The sequence below is a fragment of the Polypterus senegalus genome, chromosome 1, assembly GCF_016835505.1.
Source record: "Polypterus senegalus isolate Bchr_013 chromosome 1, ASM1683550v1, whole genome shotgun sequence".
In the NCBI taxonomy this organism is placed as follows: domain Eukaryota; kingdom Metazoa; phylum Chordata; class Cladistia; order Polypteriformes; family Polypteridae; genus Polypterus; species Polypterus senegalus.
The window spans coordinates 148,376,500-148,390,434 of record NC_053154.1 but is presented as its reverse complement, the minus strand read 5'-3'; the positions used below and the strand labels follow the sequence as shown (position 1 = coordinate 148,390,434).

General features: G+C 35.3%; 1 protein-coding gene across 3 annotated transcripts in view; it reads left to right on the top strand.

The window, feature by feature from the left end:
* Positions 1-13,935, top strand: part of xrn1 (5'-3' exoribonuclease 1) — a 128,690-nt gene that overhangs the window by 28,727 nt on the left and 86,028 nt on the right. For all 3 annotated transcript variants that reach the window (XM_039760378.1, XM_039760370.1, XM_039760383.1), the window contains exons 7-10: positions 3,195-3,282; positions 6,936-7,104; positions 8,630-8,697; positions 9,255-9,389. In XM_039760378.1, the coding sequence (XP_039616312.1) occupies positions 3,195-3,282; positions 6,936-7,104; positions 8,630-8,697; positions 9,255-9,389 (460 nt within the window). The remainder of the gene's footprint in view (positions 1-3,194; positions 3,283-6,935; positions 7,105-8,629; positions 8,698-9,254; positions 9,390-13,935) is intronic.

Sequence of the window (13,935 nt, the reverse complement as noted above, 5' to 3'; positions counted from 1 at the left end):
CTTGAGCATCCTAATCGATACTGAATAAACATGGCGAGCTCCAAATGAAAATGATAGTCAGAATAAAAGGGGTGATTTAGTGAGCAATGTGGCACAATGGTTTACAACGGGTTACATTCTTAGTAGGAATGTACAGGTGCATCTAAATAAATTAGAATATCATCAAAAAGTTAATTTAGTTCAGTAATTCAATTAAAAAAGTGAAACTCATATATAGATTAATTACACACAGTGATATATTTCAAGTGTTTATTTGTTTTCATTTTGCTTATTATGGATTACATGCAATGAAAACTCAAAATTCAGTATCTCAGAAAATTAGAATATTACATAAGACCAATTAAAAAAAAAAAGAGCTTTAGTACAGAAACGTTGGCCTACTGAAAAGTATGTCCATGTATGCACTCAATACTTGGTCGTTAAGACACTTTTTTTTTTTTTTAACAACATTTTATTGAATTTATTAAAATCAAATAACATTCCATACAAGCAAGTCAAATTAAAAAAACTAGGTTTGAATCAAATCAACCCCCACCTATGAGGAAGAGCTAGGCCAACAGAGTAAACATTAATAGTAGGAGAAGTAAAAAAATAGAATAAAAAAAATGGAAGGGAATCTGCTTCCTCAATTGTAATGCTTATTCTACAGTGTTACTGATTAGATCCAGTCAGGTTTTAAAAAATATTTTGCACAGATCCTGTAAGTGAGAATTAGATTTTTTCCAATTTCAAATAATATATAACATCAGTTACCCACTGACTTAAAAGAGGTAGATTAGAATTCTTCCAGGTAAGCAAGAAAAGTCTACATGCCAATAATGAGGTAAAGACAATTACAGTTTGTTTGTCCTTCTCCACCTTAAGCCCATCTGGAAGTACACCAAATACAGCTGGTAGCGGATTAGGAGAAATTGTGACCCCAAGGCTGTCTGAAAGACATGTCAAGATTTTGGTCCAAAATTATGTCAGTTTGGTGCGTGCCCAAAACATATGGCCCAATGAGACTGGAACATGGTTGCAACATTCGCAGGTTGTATCTTGCCCTGGAAACATTTTGGACAATTTTAAACAAGACAGATGTGCTTAATAGATGATTTTAAGTTGAATAATTGTATGCTTTGCGCATATGGAGCACAAGTGAATTCTGTGCATTGCTGCCTTCCACTCCTTTTCAAGAATGTTGAGTGAGAGATCCTTTTCCTGCTGTACTCTGGGATCTTTGAAAGGGAGGTACTTTAAAATGGTTTTGTATATTACAAAAATCCTGTCCGAGTCCTCAAGACTGGTGGATATTTTTTCCGGTACAGAAGTTGGTGGGAGGTGAGAAAAATTGGGCAGGTTTTGTTTAGCAAAGTTTCTAAAATGGAGGTAGTGAAAGAAATGTGTTGCTGGAAAGTTAAATTTGGAGTGTAATTGCTCATGGGATGTAAATACGTTATCTATGTACAGAGCTCTAAGTGATTTAAAGCCAAATGTTTTCCAGACATTAAAAACTGTGTATGTTTGAGAGGGTAGAAAAAGGTGGTTGTCATGCAGAGGTGCAAGAGATAAAAGCTTCTCTGTCTTGAAGTACTTCCTACATTGGTTCCATATTCTAAATGAATGAAGCACAATTGGGTTGGATGTACTCTGTCTCTGGATATGACAGAGGACTGGGACTTTGTGAAGTTTAGCTTAGCCTCATTGGTGGAGGGACTAGTGGGGAAGAAAAAGAGAGCAAGCTATTTCTGATCTATCTATTATTAAAAATCCTCAATTAAGTTTGCTCCCGTTTTATTAGTAACATTTACAGATCCTATAGCCAATAAAATTGTACCTCAAACTTTTCGCAAAGTATTAATTACCTTCTTACCTAAGCAAAATAAGGACTTATTACAATGTGCATCATACAGACCAGTCTCACTTCTGAATGATAAGATTCTCTCCAAAGTCTTAGCTGGACAGATTGAGAAAGTGCTTCCTTCAGTAATATTACAAGACACTTGGCTGCCTGTTTAATATATTTGCCCACAAAGTCCAACACCCCAGAGATATTATTGTTGGATGCAGAAAAAGCATTTGATACCTTTTCACTACATTGGAGAAATTTGGGTTTGGCCCGAACATTTGTGCATGGATCAAACTACTGTATACATGTCCAGAAGCTTCAGTTTGTATTAACATTATTTCATACTACTTCAAACTATAATGTGGTACTAGACAAGTATGTCCCTTGTCACCACTGGTTTTTCTAATCGCCATTGAGCAGTTTACTGTCAAAATACTTTTGAGATAAAGTGGATTCTATATATGTCAGATCCACAAAATACTGTACCTGTAGTCCTAACAGCACTAACAAAATTTCAAAAGATTTCTGGTCTCAGAATTAAATTTGAATAAAAGTGTGCTCTTTCCAGTGAACTTTCAAGCACCAACTTTAGATTAGACACCTTCCTTTTTATCATCGCAGATGAGTTTAAATACCTAGGGGTAAACATCACAAGTTTTATCACATAAAGCTCTTTATGAACAAAATTTTGCTGTCTGTATGGAAGAAACTAAGCAAGACTTGCATAGATAGTCTAACCTTCATCTCACTTTAGTTGGAAGAATTAATACTGTCAAGTTGAATATCCTTCCTAAGCTGCTTTTTCTATTTCAAAGCATTCCAATATACATCAATACATCATGTTTTAAGTTAGATTCAATCATAACCACATTTATTTGGAATTCAAAACATCCACTTATCCAAAGGGTGACCCTACAAAGACCTAAGGCAGACCTACTGGAATGGCTCTACCAAACTTTCAGTTTTATTACTAGGCTGCAAATATACAAGCTATATAAACTGAACATTTACACATATAAATGAACATACACATGCTTGGTCCGCAATAGAAATAAAATCCTGCAGTACTTCTTTATATTCCTTGCTTTGTACCCCAATAAATACAAGTTATTGCCAATTTATAAGACATGTTTTAAACAAACAAATAAATTGTTAGTTAGGACGACAGTGTAATTTTCAAAACTGTGACACAGATCTGGAATACTGGGTATTAGCCCCAAATAAGTTACTGTGGGTCTTTGCATAAGTGTGCTTTGAGTTGTCTTATGCTGGACATTTGAAAAAATTTGTGTTTTGTAATTTGCCTGTGTTCTCACTTATTGGTACTTTATCATTTTTCATTCTTCTATTTTTATATTCATTAAAGGATAACTGCCCCAGAAGAAACAACATTTCATTTATTGCATTTGTCACTAATGAGAGAGTATATTGACTATGAGTTTTCAATATTACGGGTAAGTGCTAAATGATTTGAGCTTCCTTATACTGTACTGCTCTATATAGATGGGAAGCATGTCCTTATGAAATGAAGTTTCTAAAAATACATTGGCAAAACTTCCACAACCTTTTAGAAGTGGAATTCATTTATAACCAAGAAGGATAAATAATTGAAACAGACTGGAAAGATAATTCAATTAAAAGTGTGTAATAATTTAATAAGGCTCCTTCATGACATACAGTGCATCCAGAAAGTATTCACAGCCCATCACTTTTTCCATATTTTGTTATGTTACAGCCTTATTCCAAAAGTGAATAAATTCATTTTTTTCCTCCGAATTCTACACACAACACCCCATAATGACAATGTGAAAAAAGTTTGCGATTTTTGTAAATTTATTAAAATAAAAAAATTGAGAAAGCACATGTACATAAGTATTCACAGCCTTTGCCATGAAGCTCAAAATTGAGCTCAGGTGCATCCCGTTTCCCCTGATCATCCTTGAGATGTTTCTGCAGCTTAATTGGAGTCCACCTGTGTTAAATTCAGTTGATTGGACATGATTTGGAAAGGCACACATCTGTCAGGCCATCTAATCTGAGCGATCAAGGGAGAAGGGCCTTAGTTAGGGAGGTGACCAAGATCCCAATGGTCACTCTGTCAGAGCTCCAGAGGTCCTCTGTGGAGAGTGGAGAACCTTCCAGAAGGACAACCATCTCTGCAGCAATCAGGCCTGTATGGTAGAGTGGCCAGACGGAAGCCACTCTTTAGTAGAAGGCACATGGCAGCCCACCTGAAGTTTGCCAAAAGGCACCTGAAGGACTCTCAGACCATGAGATACAAAATTCTCCGGTCTGATGATACAAAGATTGAACTCTTTGGTGTGAATGCCAGGAGTTACATTTGGAGAAAACCAGGCACGGCTCATCACCAGGCTAATACCATCCCTACAGTGAAGCATGGTGGTGGCAGCATCATGCTGTGGGGATGTTTTTCAGCGGCAGGAACTGGGAGACTAGTCAGCAGGACAACAACCCTAAGCACACAGCCAAGATATTAAAGGAGTGGCTTCAGGACAACTCTGTGAATGTCCTTAAGTGGCCCAGCCAGAGCCCAGACTTGAATCCGATTGAACATCTCTGGAGAGATCTTAAAATGGCTGTGCACCAGCGCTTCCCATCCAGCCTGATGAAGCTTGAGAGGTGCTGCAAAGAGGAATTGGTGAAACTGGCCAAGGATAGGTGTGCCAAGCTTGTGGCATCATATTCAAAAAGACTTGAGGCTGTAATTGCTGCCAAAGGTGCATCGACAAAGTATTGAGCAAAGGCTGTGAATGCTTATGTACATGTGATTTCTCAGTTTTTTTTATTTTTAATAAATTTGCAAAAACCTCAAGTAAACTTTTTTCACTTTGTCATTATGGGGTGTTGTGTGTAGAATTCTGAGGAAAAAAATGAATTTAATCCATTTTGGAATAAGGCTGTAACATAACAAAATGTGGAAAAAGTGATGCGCTGTGAATACTTTCCGGATGCACTGTATGTCTAATTTCTTCTAAAGTGATCCTAGTTTTTAGCAAGAGAAAATATGTATTCCCTATCTAAGATTGGCAAAGGATACTTGACACCACTTGAATGCCTGTCAGCCAATTTTAATACTGTATACCAGTTTCTTATCTGTTCTGCAACTAAGCATAGAATGTTGGGACAAGGCTGATTACTTTAGCATGTATTTAAAAATCCTGTTCAGTATAAATTGCATGCATAATTCCTTATATAATTTTTTAAAGCGGGTTTTCTGACTTTAATTACATTATCTGTATCCATTCATTATATGCATCTGTATAATTTTCCCTGTATAAACATACATAATTTCCTTTGTGCATTAGTTGTGTTTACTTTATAAATGTGAAGACATGCAATATTGATATTTATTTGTAAATGCCAAAATGGCTCATAGCTGTTGGAGAGCATTCTCTGTGCATTTTCTCTGCATAGGCTTTACTGTATTTACATGTAGAACTTGTTCATCTGGTTTGAAATCAGACAAGTTGGTGTAAACTACTTGATTTTAATTTAAATGGTTGAAACTAAACAGTTTAATAGTTTCCATTGGTTAATGTCACAATATCTGGCACTAATTAACCACAAGTTGAATACAGACATACTGTTAACTTAACACTGTGAAACTTCATTGTGCCGTGATAGCTGCATATTTGCTCCTGTTTATTATAGAGTGGTGATTTCTCAAAATCAGTCCTGGGTACCTACTATAGTTACAAGTTTTTGTCCCAGTCAACTTCTGCTTTTATTTGGACCCCTACCATAATTAAACAAGCTGATATTTCACAGTTTCTGTGTTTTTAATGATATTCCAGAAATTAAAAAAAAAATGGCAAGATTTAATTAATAAAATTTTAGAATAAGCATTAATACTGGGGGGCATTTTTCTTCCTTTCTTCTATCTTCTATTTTTGCCCATGCTCTTGACTCTTCTCTCTCTCGGGTGGGTCTTGAATTCTGTTTTGTAAGATTTTTCTCTTCTTTCTTTCTTTCTTTCTTTCTTTCTTTCTTTCTTTCTTTCTTTCTTAAGTTTGACTATAAAGTAATTTCTTGTTTAAGTTTGACTTGATTATATGCAATGCTGTTTTCTTCAAAATAAATAGATAAAATTACAATTAATGGAGCAAACTTCACAGAAAAAAATGAATTAATAGGTTAGTGACAGGCATTTAAATTATGACTGAAATATTAGTTTGTTTTAAATCTCAAATCCTTCTGCATTTTTAAATGCACACTTATAAAAATAAAAAAGAACAGCCAATGAACCGATCTTGGAACAAAAACTTGCAGCGAAGCTGGGCGCACAGGACTGACAGTCAGTGTTGAGTAGGAATTAATCTGAACATCCAAAACATTCAGCAGAATAACTCCACACGAGCATTGTCATAAGTTTATTTGGTTTAGTTTTTAGATGAATGACATTTTGTTGTATAAAAACACACTGTTAAAAAACAAACACACATTTTTATAATATCTTAAACTGCCTTACGTTGTTCACCTAATTTTAGTCTCCTAACTCCCAATATATTATATCAACAGTGGTGAATGTTAATTGGCCTTGAGAAAGCACCGGGTATTAAAGTGTCCTTTATCCACATTTTGGCCAGAATTGTATTTTGCCAGTATAAAACTTCAAAATTGGGCTGAAATGTGAATAGATATAAAATATTAAAGTGAACTTGGGGTTTAAGACAGAATTGAAAGAAATAGTAGATTGGTCAAGATCATGCAGCAAAAACAGGGTGGTATTGTAGCATTCTTTCTATTGGAACACATATACTTTAGGGCAACACTATATCTGATATTCTTAATAGGTAGGTTTTTAGATAAATGCATGTTTTAAAGATTGATGTTTTAACTGAACATATGAAACCTAGATTGTCATTCTAGCATCAGAATCAGTTAATGTCTTGAAGACTTGTGTAATAACTTGGATTTTAGAGGCCCTATACCCTGTATGTTATGCATGTATTGTGTAGATCCACATTTTCTAATAAATATAACAGAGGAGGCTATTAGATAATAATAGATTTTAGCAAATTTAGACCTTCAGTATTACTTGTAGCTCACTGCCCCTTAATAATCCCATCTTCTTTTCCCTTTCTAGAAAACTATTCCATTTGATTATGACCTTGAGCGCATAATTGATGATTGGATTTTAATGGGGTTTCTTGTGGGAAATGACTTTATACCTCATCTACCTCATTTGCATATAAACCATGATGCACTGCCACTACTTTACAGAACTTATATTAGTGTCTTGCCAAAACTGGGGGGTAAGTATGTTATTGTAGTATTGAATTGGTGGGTTCTGTTTTTTAGTATATTTATTTGTTCCAAAGGACGGTATGCATTGATGATATTGAAATTCACATTTATGCTTTGACTAAGTATTTTTGCACTATAAACAAACATACCAATGTAAAACTGAAGCCATGCACATCTCGCAGTATTTGGGTGTTCTCCCATTGTTATGTAGTTTTTCCTTTGTAGTGTGAAGCCTTCTTTTCAGATTTTGTAGTGTAGATGTATATTCTATATTTAGATCTTTATTCTTGGGCCCTACAAAGGTATTTTATTAAATGTCATGGCGCAGTGGTAGCGCTGCTGCCTCGCAGTTAGGAGACCTGGGTTTGCTTCCCGGGTCCTCCCTGCATGGAGTTTGCATGTTCTCCCCATGTCTGCATGGGTTTCCACCCATAGTCCAAAGACATGCAGGTTAGGTGCAGTGCCGATCCTTAATTCTCCCTTGTGTGTGTGTGTGTGTGTGTCCTGCATTGGGCTGTCGCCATGCCCGGGGTTTGTTCCTGCCTTATGCCTTGTGTTGGCTGGGATTGGCTCTAGCAGACCCCCGTGACCCTGTGTTAGGATATAGCGGGTTGGAGAATGACTGACTGACTGACTGTCATTGCTCATGCCTAGTTTTTGCAAGGACAGGGTCTCACTACCTTGCCAATCGAAGTAAAATTAAGGACATTTGTGTGGATTATCCATCCCAGCAGTTCTACAGGACCAATAATGTGTAATGAAAAAATTGCAAGAATTGCTGAGTACAATATTTTCCAGCCACATAAACCCTAGTCATAACTGTGACAGTATTATGTCTTTTTTTCCATACAAAGATGGAAGTTTTTATATATTCCACATTTTTGACATAACCCTCTTTAAAACCGCAAAAAAAGTGAAACAATTCCAGTGACTTCATTCCATTATGTTAACTTACAACCTAAATGAGTTAGAATTGCTAAATTCTAAACTAAATCTTAATGAAGTCACATTTTCTGTAGTAGTAGTATAGCAGTAGTATTTACTCCTATTGTGAGGAACTACTTTCAGAGACTTGTACTAAAACCTTTAAAAACATTAATATACCTGATAGCATGTACCTTCTCTCCAGTTATTGTATAATCACAATTGGTTCAGAGAGGATGACATGTCACTCATACTTTATTCCATGTTGGAACATCTGGATACAATTTCTGTGCCAAAAGTAGTGTTTATAGCTCATTATGTAACTTTGTTGTTCCATCAAAGATGATTACCAATTTCCTTGGGACTTGATGTTAACTCCTCCAAGTGGATTTTGAATTTCCTAATTGGCACACTCTGGAATGTGCAGAATGATAATACTGTATTAGTTCACACATAATTATAGTTTTAAATTCAGTGATCATCTCTTGTTACTGTTATTGTTAAAATGTATTTTTTTCAGTACATTTTAGATTACTTTTAAGATTTGTTCCAGCTGAGCATAGCATGCTTCTTTCAAATAAATATTAAAAAATATTTCTTTCTCTGCAGGTTACATTAATGAAAATGGAAATTTAAATTTGAATCATTTTGAGAAGTATCTTGAAAAGCTTTCAGAGGTAAATACTGATTTTGAAAGTGCTATACTAAAGAACTTACAGGGTAGTATTTTGATCATTTTTTTAATGTCATACTTGTTTGCGTTTTAATTAGCATGTAGAATACTGTGATTATGAAGTTATTGGTAGCATAATACACAGTTACCACATGGACCCACCATCCTTAATTTTAAATCTTGTTCATTGTTGTTTACTATGATGGAGTTTGCAGGTTCTCCATGAGGGGGGGTGTGTGTGTGTTGTTGTTGTTGTTCCATCCATATGCCAAAAGACATGCGTGTTACATTAACTGGTGTACGGATGAGTGGGTCCTACAATGAATTCACATTGTGCTCAAAGCTATTTCCTACTTTGTGCCTGGTGCTACCGGAATATTCTCATCCCTGAATTGAATTAAGCAGGTATGACAATATGTTGTTTTAAGAATGCTAGCCTATCACATCCCCTTGTGATACATAGTAGTTGAATATATTTTAGCCTAACACATCCCTTTGTGATAGATAGCAATTAAACATATTTAATAGAATATCAATACATGTTCTAAAATTTATTTTCAGTTTGACCGAGAACACTTTAGTGAAGTGTTTGTAGATCTGAAGTGGTTTGAGAGCAAAGTTGGAAATAAATACCTTAATGAGGCTGCAGGCATGGCAGCTGAAGAAGCAAGAAATCATAAAGGGAAAAGACTCAAGGTTAGTATCTCCAAGATTTATATTCGCAATATAGATAAGTTTGTGTCTGTGGTTGTGCTCAACAAACTTAAACCATGGGACACTTTGTGCAGATGCTGCTAGCCAGTTTTGTGGGGTCGTGAGGGGGGGTCGGTAAAGTTTATAAGCTTAGCAAATACAGGTATATATTTCATTTTTTAACTGGGCTAGATGGTCACATTTAACCCTAAAGTGGAATATGCATTAGTGCTGAGCGAACATTATTGAATTCTGTTCACCTTGAGTTTGGCAAAAACACTAAAATGTTCATTTATTTTGTTGAACTCAGTAAAATGTATTGAACTCAGTGGAGAAAGAGAAACTGAACTACTTTTGAATGGATTAGAGTGGTTCTGGTGTTTTAAGTGTCCTTGAGGGCTGAGGAAGCATCTGCCAACTCTGCTAAAAACAGTTATTGTGGCCAAAAATGTGATCTGAGCTGTGAGGCAACAGTGATAACCACTGAGCCACAGTACTTCCCTGAGATAAAATTATAAGTTGAATTCACATTACCCTAAGTTCTTTCTCTCTCTCTGCATCTTCTGACCTCCTTTTGCTATGACTAACTAACATCCACAGATCCGGTCATCCAAGGAATCTGTGTTATGCACTCTACCTTAACAGTGCTAAATATCTCGGAGCATAGCATGCTTAAGGCACAACCTACAATGAATCTATGCAGAACAATTTAGTATTTTCATAATATTTTCATTATGGTCAGCTAATCAGGCATGCATGAAGCAGATTGGTCAGCACTGTAAAGTGGGTGGTGGCATACACCTACAGTACACATGTGTGCGACTCAAATCAGACAGGTAGCACAGACCCAGTAACAATATCTCCATCAAACATGGCCGCTACAGCTCTGAGATGACACACTGACCTCACAAAGAATCATGGAGCACTGGGGGGAAAAAAGCATGTTTAATCTGGAAAAATTCAGCATACTAGATCACTAGAAACCCAGGAAATTCACTTTGGAAAATACTTTGGCAAATTTGGCCAGTCACCACTATCAAGCATGTTTGAAAATGTTAAGTGGAGTCTTAAATATGATGACTCAGAGCTTGAGATTGGGGAATAATTACTCCTAGGAGGATGGCATGGTGATACAGTATGTTATGATTCCGTTTTTGATTGTTAGGGACCTGTTTTCATGTACCAGCTTAGACACACACTGCAGAATTTAAATGTTTGCCTTGTGACTCTATGGTCTGTCAATTTAACTCTCTGTTTTCCTTCCATATGTTGACACTTTAGATTATCAGAAGTTTTAATTTGGTCTGGTATATGAAAGTATCTGAGTGAGAGTACACAGTAATTGATGGGATCAAATTGGGGACTGAATCATGTCTTTCCAACATTCTCCAGGATAGGCTATTGACTCTAGTTTCTCAAATTCTTTGTTATGGATAAAGTGGGGTCAGAAAATTAAAAGAGCTTTGTTTTTAGGTATATTCATATCACTTGTATTTTATTTGTTTATGTATTTATTAGAACAATCTAGACGAGAATAGGCCATTCAGCCCATCCAAACTCGCCAGACCTATCAATATAATTCTTCTAATAAAACATCAAGTCTTGTTTTAAAGGTCCCAAACGTCTTACTGTCTTCCACACTACTTGGTAGCTTATGCTATGTGTCTATGGTTCTCTGTGTAAAGAAAAACATCCTAATGTTTGTCCAAAATTTACCCTTAACAAGTTTCAAACTATGTCTCTGTGTTCTTGATGAACTCAAATAACAGTCGAGCCACTGTACTAATTCCCTTCATAATTTTAAGCACTCTGATAATGTCTCCCTTTAATCTTTTTTTTTTTTTTGCTTAAACTGAAAAAGGCCCAGCTCTTTTAGTTTTTTCTCATAATTCATCCCCTATAGCCCTGGAATCCACCTAGTTGCTGTTCTCTGGAAACTTTCTAATGGTGCTTTTTAGTCATAAAAATGAGTCCAAGACATTATAAAGGTTTGGTGCAGCCACCCGTATATTGTTTTTCCCAGCTGCAAATGGGTTTTCTTGTCAAAGAAATGATGTGCATCTCACAGAGTCCAAAACAGAACTGACTATAGTAGCCCAAGATGGAGGCTTTAAAGGTCTTGAGCGGAAGTGACGTCATCAAAGGGGCTGGCTTCGGAAGTGACGTCATCAAAGGGGCCGGCTTCGGAAGTGACGTCTTCAGAGGCGCCGGAACCTTGCAGAATTTCCCGGGAAAGGGAAAGACAATCAGTGAACTCCGCCGCCCCCTGGTCGGATGTTTTATTACAATTACTCAAGCCCTTTAGCTGCCTGCTACTCGCACGGTTGTGACAATATATATATATATATATATATATATATATATATATATATATGACAGCAACACAGATAACGGTGACAAAACAATTACATTGACAATCATGTTACGTTATTTTGAAAATGTTTACTTTTCTTTTTCATAACTTCTTTAACACTCTACTTCTCGGCTGCGAAGCACGGGTATTTTGCTAATCTCATAAATCTGTCTGATTTTTCCTTTGCAGCTTCTTTTTTTAACTTTTTATTAACCCCTTGCATAGTTTTTAAAATTTCCTACTAATTCCAAATTTAGGAGTGTATCTATCCTGCATTACTTGTAAAACATTTTTAAACCTGTTCCATAGCTCCTTGACTATCTCCCTACTTAAAAGCTTATCCCAGTCTATTCTTCTCAGACTTTGCCACATCTGCTCAAATTTGGCCTACCATAGTTAAACTTCATTGATTTAATTTTTGCATATACGCTCTTCCAAAACAATGAGATCTGTTTTATTATATTATGGTCACTTGACCCAAATGGTTTAGTCACATCTACACCCTAAATTCTGTTCTGACTATTTCAAAATACTAAATCCAGACTAAATCTATTAAATGGGGGAAAAAATTCAAATTCCACCCTCCAGTAAATTTTAAACCATAAAGAAAAATAACTTTACTTGGAATTTAAATGATATTTATAAAATAAGATTAAGATATCCATATACATATTTATTTAAAAATAATGCCCATCCGTAATGTATGTACTACAGGTAGTTAATGAAGCACTTTACATTAAAGTGATGTACTACAACAACAATATTTATTTCTATAGCATATTTTCATACACAGGATGTACAGTAGGTCTAAGTGTGTTACAAGATGTCAAAGAAATAGTTACAAGAAAAGAAAAACAAATTAAAATTAGGAAAGGATAATCATGAATAATTAACATAGCTTTAGTGTGAAACACTATTGTTTCACTTCTGCAAAAATCTAATATTAAAAAGACAAAACAACAAACCTTGAATCATTGAATAATTACTTCAAATACAATTCTCACCCTTTTGTTACACTTTTGGAATTTTGTTTGGTGATTGTTTGCAGTGTATTAAGCAAACGTTTCTTTTTTTCCATTTAAATGCTTTAGTGTGTTGTTTAAAATACTTTAGTAAATTAAAATGTAATTCAACCATCATCCTTTAAAAATAAAGTTGCAAAGTTAATTTTAATTCTTGTATTAACCTCCTTGTTGTTAACCCTGGCTGTGACTTGGCCTTGGAATTCTATGCAAGTACAGAATATTTATATGCATTGCGCCACTCTAAAGTAACCCATTAATATTCATGAATGTGGTAGATCCTTTAACCATAGCACAATGTCATGTAAAATGAAAAGCCATAAAATCCTTTTTTACGTCAAAATGAAACTAAAATGTTAGTTGAATCAAGTGGTAGTGATGACAGTATGAATTGGCCATCACACTTTGACACAGGTAGTGAAAACAATGCATACTGTACTGTACGACTGAACTTCCATGATATGCATGGTGACTTCACTCACATAATGCTGCAGTGGGGTGCAAGTAGGTTTGTGGAAAAAAGGCAATCAAGTAGAAAGACAAGAAAAACGTTAGCCCCCAATCACTGTTCACATTGTAGCAACTGTCAGTGTCCGTGACAGGGAAATGTGAAAGCCATTAGCTTTGTGCTGTGTTACAAAAGGGTTGCATCGATCATGTGGATCACTCACAGGCAATCTACCGTCTAATACTTTAGCACCAGAAACAAATATTACAAGTAAAGTGTATAAAGAACCACGCTTGTACTGTCCTGATGATGACATTGGGCTGTGTATTCATGACTATTGGTTTCAATATATATCACCCAAAGGATGTATGCTAAATATACATCAGTTACAGCTGTGTACACTATACATACCTTTCATACTGTAATTATGTTTCTGTTAAATATAATAACATTTTTATTGTTGAAGAAAATTCAGTATTTTTGAGTCTTTTTTTTTGGGGTAAAAATAATGCAGAGTAGGAGGTTAAAGATATTTTCTCATATTAGAAATCATTCACTTTGAAATGAATTTGTGCCAACAAAGATTGAAGGTCCATTGATAATCTTTCTGTGTAATTTATCCTGAAGCAACTTGCTTTACCTTTTTCTAAATAAGCTGAGTTGTCAAAATATAAATTTACCGTTGAAAACTTTTGTTTTAATTATTTTACTTAAAGAAATGATATG